The following is a 25,120-nucleotide window of genomic DNA, read 5'->3' as shown; positions in this document are numbered from 1 at the left end:
CCCATTGAGCTCATCCTTCTCATGGAAAGTACATACTCATGTGGAGGCTTGGGAGGATGGCAAATGACGCCAACATCAGTCCACCCACCATCCTCCCCAATGCAATGTCCAGGATATAAACGATGTCCATGGTTTGCAGATGATGGAATGTGTTTTTCCGGTCCGTTTAGTCATTCATCTCGGTGCTTCGGGATGAAGATGCCGTTTTCAATAGGGTATGAGGGCTCGAAGTATGCAACTCACGATAGCCTAGGACATACCAAGGCCTCTCCGCCTGAGCCACAGGTTCGTGTCGAGGGTTGAGGTGGTTGGAGAAGGTGGTGGAGTCACTTTATTTGTATTTCGCACCTCGATTCCATTTACTGTTTACTCGTCATCATGATGTTGAGCTTTTCACTTTCTCGTTTAATCGCTTCACTTCCGTTATTCACTTCCATGGCAAAATTCCCAACACACCATGCTGAGTCCGAAAAACCACCCAATTCCCATCTGCCTCTTTTTTTTCACCCTACATACATAATAGCCCAGACCACACCATCGTGATAAATAGCAGACGGTAGAGATGTAAAGTGAATTGTTTGAATATTTCTAGATAGTACCTTTGGATCATTTTCCTGCTCGAACACAAAAGATAGAGCTGTGTATTTAATAATAATAATAATCATGCTGGCACAGCATTCCATGAAGGATCTAGGCCTTCCCGCAAGGGAATTTCTAGACATGCATTATTATTTTTTTTTCTTGTACTGGATGAAGTTGTCAGTCCCATGCCCCGTGGAATCAAGTGCAGTGTAGCTCACTGGATGCAATCCGAACACCTTTAACGCCAGAAAAATTCCTGGTGACCTAAAGCGGATTCGAACCCGGGACACTTGCATCATAGAGTGAGTGCTCTACCACTTGACCCATTGAGTGCCCAACGTATAATAGAACCAAAATTAATATTGTTAGTAAACATGTAAAACAATGAGACATAAAAACACAATTTTTTCCACTATTCGAAAATAGGGGAATAGTAGGGTAAGTGTCTCAAATTCCGGCCAGCTTGCAATTTCGGCCATCTTTTTTGTTCCTCGAATTTCCATAAACATTTAGATTTTACGTACTCTAGAGATTATACAATGCAAAAGAATAACAAAAAATATAGCTTCGACAAACGAGATGACGTAAAAAAGATATTGGAAGAATTCCCGAAGGGCAAGGAACTATGAGAACGAAGGTGGCCGAAATAGGGCACCAAAGCTATGTCCACATTTTTATTAATTTCAAAATGTATTAAGAATGATTTTAGAGTAAATAAAGACGGTAAACTCTTTACAAGTTTCCAAGCAACACTGTTTAAGAAGAAAGAATAAAAAAACCAATTAGAATTTAAAATATTATATTTCAAACTTCAGACTTTGACGCTTGCATGCAACTATGCCTAAATTTGGCACACTTACCCTATGAATTGATTAATCAATTTTTGAAATCTAAGAAAATTCTTTTTAATAATTACTTCTAGTAATACATAGTTTATTTAATAAGCTCATTCTTAAATTTGTAACCGATCTGGAGCTTAAATAGTAAATACATGAACTTCCAATTTCGAATCCATAGCGTAAGATGGGGTAATTCGGAATCATGCCTGATTTGAAATTTTCCGATTTTATCGCTGTTTCAGATGATCCATGAGAAAAGGAAATGCACAAAGAAGTACAAGACTTTACATTCGGAATTACTTCTTCATTGCTTTTTCCTTCTGCACCGAACATTTCGTCAATACAAACCTATGACCTAAAAAATCGCCATCTTGAATTTTCGAAGATGTCATTTGGACAACTTTGAAGAGCCTATTTCTCAACCAATTTGCGAAAATTTGAATTTTTTGGAAAGGCCTTGAAATTTCCAACCAGGCTGTATCAGTCTTGATCGGTAATGAATCTGGTAAAGCTCCCGCAAAATATTTATTTTAATTACATATATTTTTTCCGTTAACTTGTTAAGAGAATGTTGGCATAGTTAGCACAGAGTGAACCTTCAAACAACGCAAATTTTCTTTTTGTTTGCAAAGAGCTAGTTCGTCATTTCTTAGTCATAAGATAGATTATTATTAAGATCATGAAACGAGATGAGAAATGGTAGGTCAGCTCTTTGCAAACAAAGAGAAAATTCGCATAATTTGAAGGTTCACTCTGTGCGAATCATGCCTACATTCCCCTACCTAGGCCAAGCGGTAAGATATATTAACTTTCGGTTTTCGGGGGGCCTCTCCACAAATCATTCCAATGACAATTGTTATAACTTTCATTTTCCCCCACCGCTTTTCCCACTGAATTGAATATTCAATTTTAGGAATCTTATTGCGATGATTACATTGCTACATTGGGATTTAAATTACCACAGTTTATTTCTATTTATTTTATCTGATTAATAGAAATTAAAAAAAAATTATTTCATTTATTTATTTTATTTATTTCAATCATTTGCGCCGGGCGGGGCTTGAACTCATAACTATAAACAGTCGAATCAGAGGTCACACCGCCCAAGAGTCGAATGCTCTTATTAATTGCACTACTTCCTGCCCCCCCCCCCCCGAATTTTTACTACTTTCAACGTTTTTTTTTTAAATTTTGTTCTTGGTTTACTGAACCCTAAAACAGACGTGGCTTATTTTTTAGGAGCAGAGTTTCTCAGTAGAAAAGCCAATAAAATTATCGAAGTGCCTGAATTTCCAACTAACTATTACTGTTAGTTTGAGCTGAAATAATCTAAAAAACCACTGACTAGGAACTCGACTTTAGCTTCACAACAGCGAAAAAGAGGCAATTTCAGGAAGAAATAATTCAATTTTTTGTGATTTTTCCTCTTGAAAGAGCTGGCCCTAAATCTTCACGTTACTATAGAAATGCCCTGCCCTATGTCCACTAAGTTTTCTTTTTTAATATTTTGGAATTGGAGCAATTTCAAAAGATCTTAACTTATTAACAGAATCTAACTAAATAACGGTTTCATTGTAATAAATAGGCAGGTAAAATACTAGATAAATTTGAGCGTAGTTCAGAGAGCTATCGCGTTATTCATATTGTATTGAATTACCAATAATGTTTAGTCCATTAAGATGATGAAATAAAATTACTTAATCTTTGTTCTTTAATAAAAACGTGAAAACCAGTTCGTTTTTAGTTTGCTAATTAGAGGAAACCCCTTAAGCTTTTCTTTTGAAAGAAAAATATAAATTTTACAGTAATTTAATGATTTTAATTTAATCATTAAATTAGTTTTTGTTCTTCAAAAATCCTTTCATTTTCACGTGAAATTCAACAAAATCGTCCAATTAATAAGGAACTTATTCTGATTTAAAGAATGAAATAGTCTAGTAAATATACGCAATTTAATTCTTTATTAAACACATTTTATTTTAATCGAAAAGAATGGGATATATCGTACTAAATTTTAGGTTAGTTTTTAGCTCATTTATGATAAAATGGTCTTTAAATCAAATTTACGATCTAATATCTGAAACAGTTTTATCTTTTTAGATGTAATTGGATATATAATACTTAAAATTTAAGACTTTATAAAACTACCAGTTAAGATAAGATTTTGCCAGGGGTCAGTTCTCCATTTCGGATATTCCGATGCATCCAGGCCACCAATTGGGCCCCTTATGCTTCCCCACTCCTATTCTATCTTATCCCCCGATACGGGTAGCCGCTCTATATCGCAGTTCTGTGTGGACAATCAGTGCCGTTACTATATCACAGCATCCCTTCTCGGTGTGTGTTTGGGATCAGTGACAGCGAATATTTGTATCGATTGAAGTACCACTTTCACATCGAAACTCGTTCTCGTACCAGCCTCTATTGTTTAGGTGGTTCACTTTTTTGTCAATATGCACCATTGACATTACTATTCATTCATTCACTGGACGAATTCAAAGCCGATATGGCATGAGAAATCTTTTTCTGCTGCTGCTCAGCTTTGAACCCCAGACCTCGCAGTCATAGAGCTACTACTCTATCCACTGACCCACTCGAGGCCCTAAACTACTTAACTACCAGTTAAATAAATTATAAATTTTATAGGACCTCACAAGTATACTAATTTCTTTCTTTAAGGTTAGCAGCCTACGCCTGCCGATCTTCAACCAGTTCAGGAAGATGTAAGTACTCTCAATAATTTTATGAATTAATTTTATGAAGCTCATAATAATTAATTTAATCATTGCTCGAAAATTTCCTTCAACAACATACTAACACCTTCAACTCTGATTCTCAGAGTGAACAATCTGAAAAGAAAGGTCTATTAAATCCTATATAATGAATACGCAATTTTCAAATTTCTTGTGTTTTTACGTAAATATTTAAAGAAAATTGTTAGGGGAAATACTGTTCCTTCGGACGACTTAGTCCACTTAGGCCCTCGACAGACCTGAGGATTAGCCGAGAGACGGCTTAGCGTAATTATATTAGAAATAATGGTTAAAGTGCATTTCCATTATTTTCCACTAAGCCGTCTCTTGGCTTAATTCGTAAGTGTGTCTAGGGCATTAGGGCCTTGACAGACTTGAGGATTAGCCGAGAAACGGCCTGGCGTAATCATATTCGAAATAATGATTTAACCACATTTCTATCATTTTCCACTAAGCCGTCTGTCGGCTTTAGTCGTAAGTGTGTCAAGGACCTTAGGCTATGACCTTTTGTTAGGACCTAAGTTGATTTGTCCAAAGCTTAAATCATCCGAAGGTACGGCGCTTTATTCTACTTTAATATTTATAGATTCCTTTTAAAGAATTCAGAGCTTCTTAAGACCGATTAAAAACTTAAAGCTTAGTTTTAGGTTAATGAGTTAATTCAGTATAAGTAGACTGTAAAATTAGTGTTAGGGATTTTTGATCTGTGTAAAAAGCTCTCTGAAAATCATCTTTTAAAGATTTCGTTTAAAATAGAGGGGGTTGCTGGTAAGACAATTTTTAATTTTAATGTACTTTGTGGAGAAGAACTTACCTGTTAACGATCTCGTTATATATCTGCGAACTCAATGGAAAAGTTCTTGTTTTATGGTGTGTTGTACTAATCCATCGTACTTACTAATATTGTACTTACTTCCGCGGCTATGGGTTACTTGTTTTACCTCACGTACGCATATTCTCAAAAGTATGGCATACCATTGTCAGTGAACCAATTTTCTTACCAATTTCCAAAGGATATCAACTGTGAAGTCGGCTGCAGACGCAGACGTATGCTGTTAGTAACAAATTAAGAACTCTTTCCATAAAACCATCGCTCCACTCCCAGCGGATACTACGAGCCAGAGAACAAGTTTTTAAGTTTATTTTTCTAGAGACGTTCTTTCCCCTTTTCCTTCGATTAAGATTACGATTAAAGGTTGTTTATGGACCGGTTATATTCTTTCGGAACCGCTACACCTAGATCACTTATTTAGTTTATTTACAGAAATTTTAGAGAAAATACTTCCTAAGCTGTTACAGCAAAATTTAAGGAAGACTGACGTAGTGACAGTCGTATCTGAGGTATTTGAAAGTCATTGACTGTAAATAGGGAATTGTAAAAAAGAAATACGTCAGACTTTCTTTTCAAAATGGACTATCTGGTTATTAGTATTGATGGTTGCAAAGGTCGTCATAATTAATGGTCACCGTGACGTCGGCACTTCGTTAGTAAGCTTACATCCATTTTAATTACTTGCAAAGTAGGAGAATTTAAGTCATAGGGGAAAGTACTCTACTTTCGAACGTTCATGCCTTCGAATAATGTGAATTTTCTCTTATTTTTCCTAAGAGACTTACACATTTCTATTAACCCTCTAACGGGTAAGACCGCCTCCAGGCGGTCTTCACAAAAATTATATTTACAGCGACAATAAAGGTTTTATTTATTTAAAAGTGCTATAGTGTCCTCCGTAATAGTCTTATAAACATCTCTTGAAAGTTTGAACTCATTCTGACTCTTCGTTTTGTTGCTATTCCCAGTTTTGTGTGACAGGTCAGAGAAAAAGCAACAAAAAATAATAGTGCAAAAAAACTCATTTCTAATTTCCATAAAAATATCGATTTAATGTTATCTGACTAAAATAAATTTATTTTTTACTGAAAGATATGTCATTCTACTTTGTATATTTTATTTAAAAAATTGAAAAAAACTAAAAATATGAATTTTAGAATCAAAAAAAGTTTCAGAAAATTTTTATATTTTCTCACCTAGCGCCTAAACTAAAAGAGATAATGAAGAATGGATGGTTTTTTCGACTTTATTGGATCATAATTATCCTAGAAAACATTGTTTTAGAACTTTTTTTCGCGTATTAAAGAAAACACTGTTAGAGGGTTAAATATTAGTTAGCTTATTATCAATTATTGATAATTATGTGATAATTTATGTAAGTCTCTCAGAAAAAATAAAAGAAATTATTCGAAGGCATAAACGTTCGAAGGAAGAGTACTTTCCCCTACTGTTGGCGTGGGATTAAAAACCTTCAAATGACGTCTTAATGACCTAAAATGGTCATGAGGTGCTACTTGGGTAGTAGCAATGAAATTGATAAGCCGACGATGAGCTAAAGATACATAAATGATCCATTGAGCGTGGTAGACGTATATAGCAAGAAAATATGAAGATTCTAAATCATTTATCTATAATGTTGTCACCTCTAGTGTCTCTTGTGTGCTTTTATTACCATCACACATACAATTTGCAGGTACGGCATCATTTTAAAGTTATAGGAGAATAAGCATGAAAAGCCTTCAGGGATTGGAGCTAAAATCGGGTGAAATTACGGCTGAAAGTTTCAAGAATAGAAAACACTGTCCAAAAGTTTCTCTTTAATACTTCATTCTTCTTTATTATTCACAGATAAAACAGAAACAATTCTTGTAGAAATTTTTTCTTTAACAAAAATTTCTCTAATTGAAATAGTTTCAGCATATTTTTTTTCTTTTTTACTCTTTTTTCTTTTAGGGTTTTCTTTCCATTCATATCATTACAATTTTTTTTAACATCTATTCTGGCTTGTTTTCTTCGTTGGGAAATTTTTAAGAGTCGAGCAATTTTCTCGTCTCGCTGAGACATTTTCAATACATTTTTTTTGTTCTTTCATCAATCTTCTCTAAATATCAAAAGGCATTTTAGCGTTTTATCATGAAAAAGAGGAATCATATATGTATATAGAGATTTTTTTTTTCAAATGAACTTGATTTTAATAGTTTGGTTTAGTTCATGAGGTCAGTTTAGAAGCCAAATTTAGGAGAGATTTACGATATGCACTTCTTTTTTCGTTCAATTTATTTAACAATGGGATTTTTTTCATTCGGTTTTATGTCTTTCTATCGTACAAATTTTTTATAATCTGGAAGCCTCTCATTGTTTTTTTTTATTCCATTTTCTTAAGTATTATACTTAGCTTTACAAAAGAAAACAGGATATGTTAGGTATAGTGGGCAATTCCACTTTTATCTCTTCTCTCAGTTTCTTTTATTCTTGGTGGAATATAGTTAATCTCATCTAAGTCCTACTTAAAGTTTTCTATGATAGTATTTTCTTGACGATATGATGGATTTTCTACGGAAAGCAACACTTAATTTATGAATCTTTTTTTTTGGAATTTTCAAGCTATTTTGTCCTTTAGTTTTTTTTTGTAATAATTACGGCTTTTGTCTGTTCTCTTTTATGGAAAATATGATATGTTTTTTATCAATTTTATTTTTTATATAGTTATACTACAAATTGTATCTTAAACATACGTTCAGTTTTGTTCACTTTTCCCCTTTCTTCTTTCGGGCTGATTTTATTGTTTGATTTCATTTTAATTGCTAACATTTTTCATACAAATTCCTTTCATCATTATGTACTTTATGCTGTTCATTCACTTCTTTCTTGTACACAATGGGTTAATCCAGTTGTTTTGGAAATAAATTTGCCTTTTAACGTAAATTATGAGTCTGTTACATCCAACTATTTTTTTATTTACTAATGGCAAAAGAGAAGAGCTTCGTCTGGATAACGTTACACATTTATTATTTTTTTCTGTAAAAAAAACTAACTTTATCTCTTGGAAGCTCCAATTAAAATTTAGTACATGCATGTACTAAATCAGTTTATTTACGGTTCTTTTATGATTCAATTTCAATTGATATTATGAAAATCGAAAATTATTAAAGGGTTTTTTTTTAGCAAATACATTCCCAAAAAGCATGAATATCATGGACTGTGAGAACTGTACTAATTGTGTACTAAATTAAAGGGTTGGAGGAATTGAAATTGAAATTGTGTTTAGTACAAACCTGTACTAAAAAAATATTCGAAACATAAAAATGAATAATAAGAATTTATTGATAATATACTTTAAGTACTAAATTTTTCGTGGCTCCTGAATTCTCAAATTTCGTATAGAATATTTAAGGAGCACAATTTTAAACTTAATTCAATATTTTATTTTTGGAAAAAATACATTTTGAAAATACTGATAAAAGAATTCTTCTATTCCAGCAGAAAAACCAAAACTTGGAAAATCAAGCATTCTTCCCTAATTAGTAATTTTGTTAATTAAAAACTGTTCAACTAAAATTAATTTTAAAAGTTAGATTATTTAAAAGTACATTAGACTATTTTTTTTAGTACAGATAAGGTTGTATATAAAATATAAAATGCAAATAAAACATTCCAATAAAATGTATGATATCAAATTATTCCATTTATATTTCCTAATATCAATTTTCCTGAAAAAATGCAAAACATTTAGCACAAGACTGTACTAAATTGGGTTATACGAAACTTCTCTAAAATTTACTCAGAAGGACATATTTGCCAACCTTATATTCCTTATTCTTTATAAATATTTTCGTCGCAGCAATTGAGAAATTATGAGTTGTGTGTGTTTAGTACAAACATGTGCTAATCGCTTTGAACATTCTTCTTTTATATCCATGTCAATAAATAAATTCTGAATATGTTTATTGCAAGTATACTTCCTAAATGTTTTGTGCTTCAAATATCTTTACGTATTTATTTATTCAAAGTGATTTGAAGTACAAAACATTTAGTACAGATCTATACTAAATTGTGTCATAATGAATTTCGTCAAGTTCTGCTAAAGTGTACATCTGTAAACTTTGTAATTTGTTTTTTTTTTCCTTTTTGAAAACATTTATCTTGGAAAACTCGTGAAACCTCATGATGATCCAATTTAGTACAGTGCTGTGCTAAATATTTTAAATTTTGTATACCACAGATGCGGGTGTTTCGTTCCTTTTATTTGCTTAGCTTTCAAATTTACTCTATAAAAATATTTATTTAAAGTGAAAGCCGTGGGGGATGGATGAAATTATTTTTATGCAGTTTTTTAAAAGTTTAATATGTTAACAAAATAAAGAATTAAAGAAAGACTTACAAACAGCAAGGGACAAAGTCGTCCATATCTTCGGTATCTTTTCGAATTCATTTATAGGAATATGAAAGCTAAGAGGCATTTAGCACTGATGTGGTCTAAATTTGCTCTTCAGGTGTTGACTCAAATTATTTATAAACTCTAAACCATTTAGCACATGACTGTACTAACTTACTATCAGACACTTAATCAATTTTGTACCATAATTTCTTTCCGTATTTTTGTCTATTTAAATTAAAAAACAAAAAAAAACAGATAGTTTATTTCGTAACAAGATCTCATCTTTGTACTAAAATTTAGATAAAAAGTACTAAAAACTTATTGTAGTAAACCAGGAACTTGTGGATATGAGAAAAGAATTCTTGAAAATATAAAAAAAAACCGCAAAAAACTTCATCATAAATTAGAGCTTCGAAGAAATACTAATAGGGGAAACTGGTGCACCACCAAACACGGGGTAGCACCAAACACTGCGAGTTTTTAATGGGATATTCGACTTCAGAGGACAAGACTATAACAATTAGTGTTTGGTGCTTCCCCGTATTTGGCGGTGCCCCTGTTTCCCCTATGCCTCACACAGATTGAGATAGCTCCAGTTAAACTGTAGGGCACCACTTTCAAAATATGTAAATACAATCATTTACATTAATTCTGCTGATTTTTCATACATCTTGTAACTGGATTAACCCATAGTATTAATTGATTAAATCTCTCGTTACCTTAGTCCTCTAATTAAGTAGCTATATGTATATTGTAGCAGCTGGTAAAACTACAAAATTTTACTTAATAAATATCTTCAGAGAATTCTTCAGCTGGAAAGATATTCTTTTCTTTTTCTATCTTAACCACTTTGCTTTAATTACACTAATATTTACAGAAGAATTTAATCCAACTTTCCTTTTTTCTTAACCCATCAAAATTATTCCACTTGCATTTCCTCCTTCGCAAGAAGGGAAAAAAATCATTGGAAATTTTCATACCTCTTTGCAGGAGCTTTTCTCATCAATTAAATTGCAAAATCACTTGACATTAGGTGGCCCTTTGACTTTTTTTCTTTTTGAAACTTTCTGCCTTATATTACTTCTTTCTCATGTCTTTCACTCTCTGGCAACTTCTGGGGGGGAAGAGGAGGCTTTTGGGGGGGGGACTAAAAACGCAGAACAAGGAAGGAAATTCTCCAAAAGTTGAAGAATTCTTATTTGGCTTTCATGTCTCGCTTTCTTGTCGTTTCTTTGGTGCACAACAAACACTCGAGAATGTGTCCTCTTGGTACCATTTAGGGATTTTCACCGTGACGATAACGATGATGAGGATGAGAAGTACACAACTTCAGTGTTGCCTCCAACTGTTAGCTGTATGCAGAAAAGAAAATAACTTTAACTTCTTTTTTTTCTTGTTGGTATTCTTCAGTATCTCCTTTGCGCCAACTTGTACCGTAGATCTGCATATATAACATCTACCAACATTAATATAAATAATTTCGAATGTTGGCGCGTAATGAGTAAAGTTTTCGCGAAAATGGAGAACAAACATTTAATTCAATATTGTTTGAAGAGGAGTAAAGGCAAGAGAGGAAAATGTGAAAAAAGGCAAAAGTTAACAGGAAGAAGCAACCAAAAGTGACTTTGAATAATTGGGGAAGCTAAAGGTGTTATTTGTTCTTTGAGTTCATATGTGGAAGTACAAGTTGGAAAGGCCAATAATATTTCATGCATTATTGCAACAATAATAAATCACAAAGTTTAAATTAATAACACTGGAGGAGTCACCCTCATGCACCATCCACCAAAAAGCTTTCGCAAACTCTCCCATCATAGAGTTTTTGCCCCGGAGATGTAGGCCGAAGTGGCGACAGGAGGATCTAAACTTATATTCAACTAGCCTTTAACGGTTGCAGAGACTGAAATTATTGTTTCTAAAACTATTTTTTTTAGCAAAAACTTAATTGTTGAATGAATTCGTCATCGTGCCTTCAATAAACAATTGTCGTATCTTCATCAAATATCTTATATCTGTAATTCATTTGTTAACAGACACAAAGTACAGTAGAGTTGCTCAAATTACAACATTTGGGGGGTGTAGACGAGATATTTCACTCCTCAAATTTGAACGATATTTTCAAAAACGTAATGGAATTCATGTGAAATGCACTTTCCCTAAATTAAGAAAGATAACTTTAGGGAATATATCAATGCAATTTATTGTTAAAGAAATGGAATTTATTGAGGAAGTTAATATAATACGATAATATTAAGGAAACAAAAGGGAAAATGGTTCTAATTCAGACTCCACGCAAAACTTTCTTCACATAACCTGAAATATTACATTTTGAACTCAACCGTGGTTCAAATTTGAGGAACTCGACTGTAATTGCAGTTAGGGGAACTGTACCAAATTTCGGCCACTTCTTTTATTCCTCAAATTGCCATGAATTTTTAGTATTTGTACACTCTGGACATTATACAATGCAAAAAAAAAGAAATATCACTTCGGCGAACGAGATAATATGAAGAAGACTTTAGACAAATTCCAAAAGCGCAAGGAATTATAAGAATCAGGGTGGCTGAAATATTACCCAAAGCTATGTCTATATTTTTATTCATTTTACAATGTAGGGGAAAGTGCCCATGCTTTGCACGCTCCTAAGTTTCATAATGTTTAAAATTTTTTCTATGTATAAACGTGACTCCACAATTGTTTTTGAAAACAGGGCACTTTCCTCTAATTTTTTAAATATGAATGCGATGAGTCACATTTATTGAAAAATATAGGAAAACTTTATTCATTATGAAGCTTTGAACCGTGCAAAGCATGGGCACTTTCCCTTACTAAGAATAATTTTAGAGAAAACAAAGACGATAATCTATCTATAAGGTTTCAAGCAACACTTCTTAAAAAGTAACTAGCAAAAAAGTCAATTTGTTTTAAAAATATTACATTTCAATGATAAGACTTTGGCGCTTGTATGCAACCAGGGGACACTGGGGCACCACCAAACACGGGTAGCACCAAACAGTGCAATTTTTTAACAGGATATTCGACTTCAGAGGACAAGACTTATAGAAATGTTTAGGCATTTTATAGGGATGCTTGTCCACTGAAGAAATGGTCGAGATAGTCTAAATAGTTTAGAAATAAAAATTAGTATTTGGTGCTACCCCGTGTTTATTGGTGCCCCAGTTTGCTCTATGCCGAAATTTGGTACAGTAGTTACCCTAGCACAGTTTCTGATCCAACTGCTATGCTGACAATTTCGTGAAACAATATACAGTGGGTCCCGGGATTATGCATATCGGTATTATGCATAGATGGAATTATGCAAGCATATCTAAGCATCTTTGCCTACCACTAGGAGCTAATTTGTGAAATCATTTTTAAAATACCATGAAATGCAGGGGCATGACATTTCCTATATTTCCCATAGGTTTCTAGCGTGCCGAAAAAACTTTTCAGTTTATTAGCTGTTTTCTGTCATTGTAGAATGAATTGGCAAATAATACAAATACAAAACAAAAGCCTATTTAATATAGAATAGGCAACCAAAAACCCTAAATTGGCAACCTACGTAGGTTTGAAGATATCTCGTGAAATGTGTACGAAAACAGGGAAAAAAATTATACTAAAACTGGTCGCATTTTTCAGAGCTATTGTCATCCCTCTACTGAAATGTATGCAATTTTTTTAGTCGGTTAATTAGAAAACAACTTCTTATAAATCGACGGCTCTGAAGGCTCTGAAAATGGCATGAGAAATTGGCGCCAAATATATATTTACGGTGTTCTTGTAACTTATTCAAAAGAAATCTCCTGGAGGTGGAAATTTTCTATATGCATAAAGCCATTTCGCGCGATTTTCTTTAGTCCCGAAAATATACATAATCCCGGGACCTCTGTAATAATACTCAGAGTATGCAAAAATGACTTATTTTGTTAACAAATAAATTTCGGCAATTGCTAATCCAAGCGACGAAACCTCTATTATCATTTTTAAAGACATATAGGGGAGTGTGGGCTAGTTTCACGCATGCATTACTTTCGAAAATAAATTTTAAAGAAATGAGCGAAAATTCTGTGTATTATCAGATAGTTAATACTCAAGAGAAACTAGTGGCACATAATTAGCTTGAAAATTATTTATATTCTTTTAACATTTGAATATTAAAAAAAATCAGATGCATGAAATTGCCCCACTTTCTCCTATATTTATGTAAAATATGAAATATATAAATCATTAAATTAGGATAATACGCTTTCCTAACATATCCTTTTAAATATGTGAGTTTTTTCCTATTCCTATATTGAAAAAAAAATAGGGGAAACCTAGGCACCACCAAACATGTGGTGGCACGGTGCACTGCACTGGCACCATACACTGCAATTTTTAATCAAATATTCGACTTCAGAGGGCAAGATTTATATGAATTTATAGGCACTATAGGGATACTTGTCCACTGAAGAAATGGTCGAAATAATCCAAGTAGTTGAGAAATAAAAATTAGTGTTTGGAGCTACCCCGTGTTTGGTGGTGCCTCAGTTTCCCCTATGTTACACACTAACAGAAATACGAAAAAAGTTTCACATTTCGGAAAAGTTACTTTTAGGCTAGGGTGTTGATCCGAAATCTGTGTAAATATTACAATTTTTAGGTTTATTAGGCGTTAAGGGTATCCTTTTCCATGTTATTTCCACCCATGAAAAGGTGTAAAATTAACATGAATAAATGTTTGATACATTTTTTCCACTTAAAAATGTTACCGGTATCACGATAAGAAGTTAATCGTATTTTTTCAAAATTTAATAACTATATTCCTCATTATAACGTTAAGATTTTAAAAATATGTATTATATTTTCTTTAAATGGATTATTTCGAAAAACAAAAAGATAAAGAAATCATTATATATTTGTTGATGGGTTAATATTTATTTAATTATAAGGAAAATTACGTTCATCAGAGGATTATCTTTTTCTAAAAACCAAAAAGATTTAATTTTATCCAAGGCTTTCGATCCTCAGTAGGATAAAAAATAGGAGCACTTTTTCGTGTTCTCTCTCTTTTACTTATATGAAATAGCGAATAAATTTGAAAATTCAATATTAGGTTTTGTTCAAAATTACTCTTTCGAATATTTTTGATTTTGATTGTTTATTTTAAATAATTATGTTGATCAAAAGAAACGAAATGCTTCCGATATACCGGTTTGCACCATTAACAACTGTCTGAAAATATTCCACAAAATTAAGAAAACAAAAGTTTGGCAAATTCTTTGTCTGTTTCTCCATATTTCAAAATTTCAAATTTTGAAAATATCCAATTTTTAAGTTTTTGTGATAAATTTTTAACGGCGAAAGCAAAGAAAAATTTAAATTCGGTCATTAATACTTTTGGCACACTTTTAAGATCGGGAAAATTTTATGAAATCAAAATTCCCATCCTTTTATTTTTCATTCTTTTTCCTTTTTTTCTTTTTAGTCTTTTCTTTTTCTTTGTTTTTAATATCACACAACACTGTGTATATCGTAGATTGCATCTATCACTGTCGCATATGCATTTCTTTTATCTCACCATCTCATGCAAAAAGTGATGTCTGTATCGTAAGCTTACACCAAATGTACACAAAAAACAAAAGCAGATACGACAGCATTCGATGCAACCGACGATATCACAATAAATTGAATTTGGATTTGTGTGCAAAATAGTTGAATAGATACATACAAAATATTTTTTTAGAAAGGAAAGAATAGAAATTTTGATTTTATAAACTTTAATCGATCTAAAGGGTAAGGGTATATTCGATGGCACATTAAATTGAAATTGATCTGTTATGCTCCCGGGCACATCTTTTAGATTAGGAAAATTTATTGAAATTAAAATTCATATCCCTTTAAATCTTAAACATTTTGAAAATAACTGTCTTATACTTTTTCACTCAAATTTGAATTGAACGAGTTTGAATTTGTTGAGACGTTTAAAAGAAAAAGAAGAAGAGTAGGATAGACCTATGGAAAAGGTTTGTGAAAGGAGGGATGTGAATTTGGATTTCAAGTAAATAAAATTAATGGCTCCGGTACACCTTTTAGATCAGGAAAATTCCCTGAAATTGAAAATCGAATTTTTTTCTCATACGTTTTCCGTATGTCTATCTCATTCTTTCATACTACAAATTCGGTTGGGCTAAATTTAATTTGTTGTTATGTCTAAAAGAAGAAGAAGAGTGCGAAAGAATGAGATAGTCATATTCAAAACGTATGAGAAGGAAAAGAATTCGAATTTCGACTTCAGAAGATTTTCCTGATCTAAAAGGTATTCCGGAGGAATAAATCATTCAAATTATTAAATCTTAATTAGTAATGATGCTTCCACACCTTTTCAATTCAGTAAAATTCAATCAAATAAAATTCTAATCTAACCTCTTACTCTTTCAAAAAAAAAAACTCAGATACATTTGTCTCCTAAAGCTTTTCAATTTTTTTTGTCAAAATTAAATAAAAAAATTAAAATCTTTAGCTGTAAAAAAATAAAACATCCTATTAAACTAACATGACAATCAGATTAGTACAAGTAGGGTAAGTGTGTCAAATTTCGGCATAGTTGCACGCAAGCACCAAAGTCTCAAGTGTGAAATGTAACATTTTTAATACAAATTGATTTTTTATTCCTTCTTCTTAAGGAGTGTTGTTTGGAACCTTGTATACAGTTTATCGTTATTATTTACCCTAAAATCATTCTTAATACATTTTAAAATGAATAGAAATGTAAACATGACTTTGGTGGCCTATTTCGGCCACCTTTATTATCATAGTTCCTTGCCCTTTGGGATTCTTTCAATGTCTTTTTCACGTCATCTCGTTTGTCGAAGCTACATTTTTTGTTATTCTTTTGCATTGTATAATCTCTAGAGTATGCAAAAACTATGATTTTTTGGAAATTCGAGCAACAAAAAAGGTGGTCGGAATTTCAAGCTGGCCGGAATTTGGCACACTTACCCTACTTCCAATCATGATCAATAATTTTTCTTGATTAATTTCAATTAAAACAGAAACTTTTATGTATGTGTAATTAAATGTTTAATTACACCGCAATCACAGATCTTAAAATATTAAAATGTTTAAAAGATTCTGATATTTTAGTATCAACGCATAATGCTTTACTCATTGTGACAGTGAATAATAGAAACAATTGAATACTTCAAGATTATTACTTTTAAAACCGTAATATTTTTAATCTCTGAATAAAGGCAAAAACAAATACGCGAAAGCACGCTGCCTTCGCACGCCTCAAGCTTCGAACAGCTATTTTTTTCAATATGTTGTTGAAAGATTTGACCCATTATAAAATAAAATTTAAATAGCTAGTCCAATGCCAATGGCTCAAATTTCTTGAAAAAAAGCCATGAATTTAATCGAAATTCAGTAATAACATAGAGAAAATTGATTTGTCCGAAGCTTCAGTCGTCCGAAAGTAGCGCGCTTTTGCCATTTTAATTGAAAATTTGACTTCAAAAAATCATAATCCTTCATCCAATGAGTCTGCTATTTACAATTAATTTAAATAATTTCCCGTGAGAATCATTCATACAAGCCACGAATCGCCGTTTTGGCAGATGTGCGGCCTACACCTCCGCCTGGGCCTCCCACCGCGGGAGCCAACCCGCCGAATGAGGGGTGCAAATAAATAATTATGTAAATTGCATTTGCAATATGTGAACAGAGGGGGATAGTCGTTACCTTTGTAGTGAACATCCCGGTACATGCTGGGGCATGCTTTCCCATTTTGTTTGCTGCGAAAATCAATGTTTGTACGAACGGGCCGATGGAGGAGTGGCTGTGGGGGTCGAAAGTTATTCCCCAGCGGAGCCTTAGGGTGATCAGGCCCACCCTGCATGAGGCGTCGCAGGGCGTGCAGCTGAAAAGGCGTTGGGAAAAGAGTTTTACATTTTGCTTTAGTTGAAATTTAGATCATTATCCTCTCCATTATTCAGGACAATCTGATTGGAATTTCTCGGCAAAAAAAAGAACCACAAATGAGAAAAGGATCAATCCGGAAAAGAAGTCTGTGGAAAAATCGGTATTAATTGCTGTGTGATTTTCAGAGTGGAAAAATGCCATCGTCAGTAGTCTCTCTGTTTTTTTTTTTATTTCAAGCCAACACATTTGGGATAAAATGTAATATTTTCTGCATCAATTATTCATATGGAAGAGTCTTTTTGTGAATTTTGAAATAGTTTTTTTTTGCATTTTTAGTTTTCTGTTGAACAAATTTCCTTTCTGTTCATGTAGAAAAAAAAATTCAGTGGTATCCCTCATGCAAGAATTAATTAAAAAATGTCCTTTGAAGGTATTATCCAGTGTTTGCATTTTGTTCCTTTTCTTCCATCCTTCAAATTCTCCTCAATATGTGCCTAAAAGTTCTAACATGTGCTTTTGGTACTTCCGCTGAAAGCTCTATACTCCTTTTTTTTCCTAGGCTGTGGGTGCAATTTCAATTTTTTCTCCTTACTGAATTGGACTGAAAAGCAAAGTATGCATGAGAACAAATTTAGCTGAAAGTTTGCGGAAATTATTACAGATTGATGCAATTTTTCATTTTAAAATTGAATTTGCTTGTTCTTTTTAACTAAATAAATATTTGTTGAAGAAATTTTTTATTTTCAATAATAAAATGTAGCAGATAACATTTCGACATAGCTTCAAAAGGGAAACTCTGCAACTGAGATAGTGGGCGGTGTCTATAAGAACCGAATTAATAAAACATTAGGTCATGCCTTATACTTTCACTCATTTTTATTCGGATATCCCTAACGGGGTCACGGACTTAAAACACACAGATTAGCAGCCTACGACCGTCGATGTTCAGGTATTTCAGAATATTTTTCGGAGTCGATATCAAAACTACCCGAATACTGATTCCAACAACATCTAACCGGGTTTTGAAAAACAGGTTAGCCATTCTATTCTCGAGATGATTTTATAACCCGTTTCTAGTGGTGAAATTGGTTTAGACTAGCAGCCTACGCCTGTTAATCTTCCGGCCCGGCATTTCAGAATGGTTTTCGGGGTCGATACCAAAACGACTCAAGTTATGATTCCAACGATTAACCGCTTTTTGAAAAATCGGTTAACCGCCCTATTCTCGAGATGATTTCAAAATCGGTTTCTAGTGGTGAAATCAGTTTAGATTAGGAGCCCACGTTCATTGATCGTCCGGTATTTCAGAATAGTTTTCGGAGTCGAAACCAAAACGATCCAAGTAGTGATTCCAACGACTAACCGGTTTTCGAAAAATCGGTTAACCGCCCTATTCTCGAGATGGTTTGAAAACCGATTTCTAGTGGTGAAATCGGTTTATATTACTAACCCACGTTCATCGATCCTCCGGAATTTCAGAATATTTTTCGGAGTCGATACCACAACGATCCAAGTAGCGATTCCAACTATTAATCGGTTTTTGAAAAATCGATTAACCGGCCTATTCTCGAGATGATTTCAAAACCGGTTTCTAGTGGTGAAATCAGTTTAGATTGGAAGCCCACGTTCATCGATCCTCCGGCATTTCAGAATATTTTTCGGCGTCGATACCAAAACTTTCCAAAGAGTAATTTCAACAACGATTAACCGATTTTTGAAAAATCGGTGAACCGCCCTGTTCTCGAGATGATTTTAAAACCGGTTTCTAGTGGTGAAACCGGTTTAGATTACCAGTCCACGCTCGTCGATCTTTCGGTATTTCAAAATAGTTTTCGGAGTAGATATCAAAATGATCCAAGTAGTGATTCCAACGACTAACCGGGTTTTAAAAAATCGGTCAACCGCCGTTTTCTCGAAATGGTTTGAAAACCGGTTTCTAGTGGTGAAACCGGTTTAGATTACCAGCGCACGCTCGTCGATCTTTCGGTGTTTCAGAATAGTTTTCGAGTGCGATACCAAAACGATCCAAGTAGTGATTCCAACAATTAACCGGTTTTTGAAAAATCTGTTAATCGTCCTATTTTCGAGATGGTTTGAAAACCGGTTTCTAGTGGTGAGATCGGCTTAGATTAGCAGCCCACGTTCATCGATCCCCCGGCATTTCAGAATATTTTTCGGAGTCGATACCAAAGCGATCCAAGTAGTGATTCTGTTGCGTGTGCAACAATTTTTCGGAGTGTATTGGAGGTGTTTGTGTGACGAGGAGACGATGTCGCCCAAAGCGAAGAGAAGTGGAGGGATTTGGAAGAGTGCTGAAAGGAAAATTTGTTCAGCTCGGTCTCTTCCACCACGGACCTTTGTGGAGTACACATCTCCACTCGGTCTCCTCCACCACCGTAGCCACCACCAAGAGCCTCCACAAGCCCAGCCCAATACTTCAGAGCTGCCTGGACATTCTTTAAGACTCCCTAAATCCCAGGCAACCCAACCACCGATGGAGTGTCCTCACCGGAGGGCACAGGGGAGCGTGGGACATAGTCCCTGCCCCCATCGGAAGGACCATGGAAGGAAGGAAGAGCTGGGAATAGGGAGAGGATAGTGTAGGGACAGGAGTTTGAAGGATGTAGATGTGGAAGGAATAGAGGAAAATAAAATGATTTTCGTATCATTTTGGCGCCCGAGCAAATGGAATACGTGAGTATTTCTGTTTATCCCATGGAATCTTTGTGGGCTCGTAATTATGCATTTTTGAGCAATTTGCTGTGTGTCTCTTGGAGGGATTAACGGTGACAATTGATAAGCCGTCCGTGGTGAAGAGCGTTGTATTTATTACGCCTTCTGCGTAATTAATTAGAGTAAAATATTCACGTAATTTTTCAGTAAGAATTTTCATTTTTTTTTAATATTTTTTTCTCCATAAAACTCAACTTTTCACAAATTTTCTTTTGCAAGTGTTCTTTTTCTGGATTTTATTTAAATTCTTTTCAAAGGAATAGGAGTGATCTCAATTTTTAATTTTTTTCCCCACATTTCCCTTGTTATTTTTACCCTTTTTGAGGGAAGTTGTTTGGAAACAGAGAACTTTAGTCGAATGTTCCAACAACAGAACAATTAGACAAATAATTTAAGATAGTGGAATCATTTCTTTTCCTGTTCGTCAGGAGGAAAATTATCTATACGTCCCAAATAAATTTCTGGGGTGGATTTTTTTTCTTGTTTCCAATGAAGAGAAATGGCTGTCTCATTTGAGGGTTTTCTACCCATTTTTTCCGACGGAAATAAGTTTTTTTTTGTGTTTAAAAAAAAATGTCAATTAATTTACCGCCTCAATTTTTTTTACGGCTATTTTGGTTAGGTCGGGAGAATACTTCCAAATATTGAACTTATAATGCCTAAGCTGTAGATAAGCCATAATTCTTTGCGATCGAGCATCTAAAGCCGGGGGAGTAAGTAAAGACTTTTAGTAAATTTTAGTATATTGATTTGGGACTTCGTGAACACACTTAAAATTTCTCAGTCGACTGGAGGTCTTGAATATAGGCCCAGTTCTACGTTGGATCGGCTAACTTTTGACCCCCAGGTTTATCATGCCGCACCACGTTACCTTTTTTTTTGAGATCTTAATTTTAAGATCTCAAATATAAAGACTTATCGGTACCTTTTACTAGAATGAGGGCATTGGTGGGGGGATCTCTTCTTCTTCTTCTCTCTCTTCTGATGGTTCGTGAGCGAGTGGGGGAGGGGGTTCCTCGTGTCATGTGTACGGGCTGGGGGGTGTATGCATTGTACATGCTGATTCTTCTTGAGCGGAATGGTCTGGTCATCGTAAACGATGAGACATATCTCACTTAATTGGTTAAATAATGTATTTTCTATTTTTTTTTAATATCATGCATTCTAAATCCAGAAGAAAGACTTGCACTTATTATAAAATAAAGTAATGTTCATTAATTTAACTTTTCTACTCTTTCCAAAAATAATTGTTATAATGTAATTAAAGTAGTTTATAAATTGTAAGAGAGCATATGGGAGAGCAAAATTCAGAGAAGTTAATTATTTTTAATTAAATTTTTTGTTAATATTTTCTTTTTCGTGAAAGGAGGATTAGTTAGGTAGGCCACCGATCAATTTGGAAAGACTTTAATTAAACAAAGTCCTCCACCTTTACGGTGTTCAATTTGATCGCCGATAATCGACCTAAATGGACTCAGCATTAAGCTGAACCGAACTTAGTTCATCCATTTCGATTATCCAACCCTTTTTTATCCCTCTTAGGACACTTTCGCGCGCTTGTGTCTCTTATGGGCAATTAATTTGTAGTGACATTTTTTTGTTACATGCAGATTTGATTAGGTATCTGCCAATAGAGCCATACCAATCAGTCTTTTTCTGGCCAACACCTTATTCTGTCTCCTCCTACGTCATCCGACGTCACGTATATTTGGAACACCTCAAAACGATCATCAATTTTAAATTTGTTTGACTTGGATGAATTTAATGGTCGCGAATTTTTAACCATGTCTCCGCAGTTGTAGGCAGCCACATTTCTTGGAACAGGTGGTAAATCTCGAATAGAACGGTTTTATTTATTATTCGAGGCAGTTAGGGCAGTGTCGGTGGAAGGAGGGGTTTTTTCTTGGCCCTTCAGGCTTTCTTTTTCCCCAAAACTGTGATTCGGCTGAGATTCCCCTTTCCGCTTTGAAAACGGGACGCGGTGTTTCTTTCAGCGAAATAGCTAAATACCTGTTCCGATTATAATGGTGCTGAGACGGGATGACTGGGGAATATAGCCGCGACTATTTGTTCAATTAAATTTCTCATGGATCGTATAGGATCCTTGGTGATTGGCTTTTGAGATGATTCTTGTTCAAGATAATATCTTAAAGGATACTTTTAATTAAAAAAATTAATTGTTGAGACAATTAGGAAACTTCGATGGCGCTAAAATTTTAGGACGGCCTTTAAGTTCGAAATCCTTATTGTCTTAGCAGAGAAAGTATCATATTTAGCTTCAAGTTGCTTAACTTTTTTCCTTTAAAATGGATTTTCGATTTCGAGTGATACGATTGGAACATGCAGGTATTATCGCTGGCGCTAAATTATTAGGACGGCCTCTTAAAGCGAAATTCTTGATGTCTGGTCACTTACTTGGAATTAATTAGGAGTCTGTTTTTCCCTCTTCTTTCCCTTAATTAAATTTTAATACTGGTTGAATGGAGCATTTCTGTCTAAAAATAATATGATTGGAATAATGGAATTCTTTCGCGGGCGCTAAAGTTTTAGGTCGGCCATTAATCGCGAGATTCTTTATTGCCTAGTCGATTGTTTAGGATTGGGATTGCTAAGTCGCCAGTTTATTTTTTTTTCTATCTTTTCCTTTCTCTGAAACAAATTGCTCACCAATGCTACTCCTTTATTATTTTTTTTTCTCTTTCTTTATCTATCAAAACCTTTGATTGTAAAACCTTTAAAATTGTTAACTAAGAAACATGAATAATTTGTATATGGACAAGGTCCCCTTAGGGGTTTGAAAATCTTTTTTTTTTTCTTTTTTTTTGGTAACTCCGGGGTGTGTGTTGCGTGTGCAACAATTTTTCGGAGTGTATTGGAGGTGTTTGTGTGACGAGGAGACGATGTCGCCCAAAGCGAAGAGAAGTGGAGGGATTTGGAAGAGTGCTGAAAGGAAAATTTGTTCAGCTCGGTCTCTTCCACCACGGACCTTTGTGGAGTACACATCTCCACTCGGTCTCCTCCACCACCGTAGCCACCACCAAGAGCCTCCACAAGCCCAGCCCAATACTTCAGAGCTGCCTGGACATTCTTTAAGACTCCCTAAATCCCAGGCAACCCAACCACCGATGGAGTGTCCTCACCGGAGGGCACAGGGGAGCGTGGGACATAGTCCCTGCCCCCATCGGAAGGACCATGGAAGGAAGGAAGAGCTGGGAATAGGGAGAGGATAGTGTAGGGACAGGAGTTTGAAGGATGTAGATGTGGAAGGAATAGAGGAAAATAAAATGATTTTCGTATCAATTCTACGATTAACCGGTTTTTGAAAAATCGGTTAACCGCCCTATTCTCGAGATGATTTTAAAACCGGTTTCTACTGGTGAAACCGGTTTTAAACAGTCTCAGTTAAGGCAAAATCCTGAATTTGTTTTAGCCACCTTGTTCTGGTTCTGCCCTGGGATCGTTTCATGAAGGGTTCAGTCGATATGAATTGTCGGAACTGTAGTAACTGATTCGGCCTGTAAATCAGATATTATCGTAACTTAATCAAGAGTGACTCATTTGAGTCAAGAATCTATTGTGGTCACAGCACTACTAGCAGAGTATATAAAGGGTATAACATAAGATTGCATTGCAACTTGATAATCGCAAATGTCTTCTTCTTCTTCTACAACTTTAATTAGGCAAATGCGTGTTTTTCCCACAGTAGGGCTACGGATTATTTATCGTAATTGAGTGTTTGAAGGTGTCATGGTACTAAGCATCAGCCAGAGTTGTGATTCTAATGTCCAAGACTCGTACCATCTTTTCGGTGGTCTACCTCTTGGTCTCGTAGTCGATGCTGGAAGATTTTTTTGGACTCTTTTCGCAAGTCTAGTGTCATCTATTCGGTTCACATGATCTCTCCAGTATCGCCTTCTTGAACTTGACCATCGCACAATGTCCTGGACTTCATACTCCTCGCAAATATCTGAACTCCTCTTTTTATTGCGTAATGAGTAGTCGCATATTGTTAGAGTTTTCATTTCGGTAGTCCTGAGCGTTCGTTTGGTTCTTGTATTGTCCGCCCTTGTCTCTGCTGTGTATGTCATTATGGGTCGGGTACAAGTTTTGTAGATTCGAATTTTGTTCTTTATATTCATATAATTCATATATCTATTCTTCCAAACCACGTCTCTCAGACACCCAGATATTGCGGCTGCTCTTGCGGCTTGATGACGCACTTATGCATGCAAATCCCTATGGCTAGTTGTTTCTACTCCCAAGTATTTAAACTCCATGACTTGCTCAATGGGAGCATTGTTGAGGTACAACTTATAGCGGATAGGCTCCACAATCGCAAATGTGCCATGGTAAAATGTTTTCAGATTTTTCTAAAGCTTTTGGTAGCATCTATTTTAATCCGTTTTTGCTGTTCAACTGTTCTTAAAGGTTGTTCTCAGACGGTCAAGATTGGCGGCAAACTTTGGGAACCTGGCCCACTTTTTCCCTTTTTATAAATCACCTTTCGTCAGTTTTATTTAATTGTTCATACCATCTTTATACATTTGAGATCACTCCGACGCATCCGGCGTTTCACTGTGTTCTCCCGTGTGACATCAGGCTATTTTGACATCCGAAAAGTCCTTTGCAAGTCCTCCAGCCTCTTTCATTTATCTACGGATAACGTTTTACGCTTATTTTTAATTCATCGTTCACGTTAGGTCACTCCGTATACCACTGAAGACCTATGGTGCTGAACTATTCTTTGCGGCTGACTGTGAAAAATCAAAGCCCTTGACGGTGATATTCGACAATTGCATTGGGTTTGTTAGGACAAAGCGGCTAAATCAAATTCAAGATCTTGCGTGGGAGCGCCTCGGGATCGAACCTGATCATCTTCCTGAATTGGCGGAGGATCAACAATCGTGAGCGGTTAACCTTGATGTCATGGGTCCGCGATCCCAATAGGAATAAGAGGTTGAATTTGATGATGATGATGATGTTTGTCGACTGGGTTCTTGTATATCATATCTCTTGGCATAGTAATACCCTAGACATATTCACGGCTTAAGCCGAGAGACAGCTTAGTGGGAAGCTAATGGGAATATAGTCCAATCAT

General features: G+C 34.7%; 1 protein-coding gene across 1 annotated transcript in view; it reads right to left on the bottom strand.

Moving 5' to 3' along the window:
- Positions 1–7,321: 7,321 nt before the first annotated feature.
- The window catches only part of LOC129807780 (carbonic anhydrase-related protein 10), a 228,803-nt gene continuing 211,004 nt past the window's right edge, over positions 7,322–25,120 (bottom strand). Inside the window, exons 9-10 of the mRNA XM_055857262.1 lie at positions 17,110–17,287; positions 7,322–10,736 (exon numbers count right to left, since the gene is read on the bottom strand). Of these exons, the coding sequence (XP_055713237.1) occupies positions 10,714–10,736; positions 17,110–17,287 (201 nt within the window). The 3' untranslated portion in view covers positions 7,322–10,713. The remainder of the gene's footprint in view (positions 10,737–17,109; positions 17,288–25,120) is intronic.

The sequence above is a fragment of the Phlebotomus papatasi genome, chromosome 3 (genome assembly GCF_024763615.1).
Source record: "Phlebotomus papatasi isolate M1 chromosome 3, Ppap_2.1, whole genome shotgun sequence".
Classification (NCBI taxonomy): Eukaryota; Metazoa; Arthropoda; class Insecta; order Diptera; family Psychodidae; genus Phlebotomus; species Phlebotomus papatasi.
This window is presented reverse-complemented; position numbering and strand designations above follow the sequence as displayed.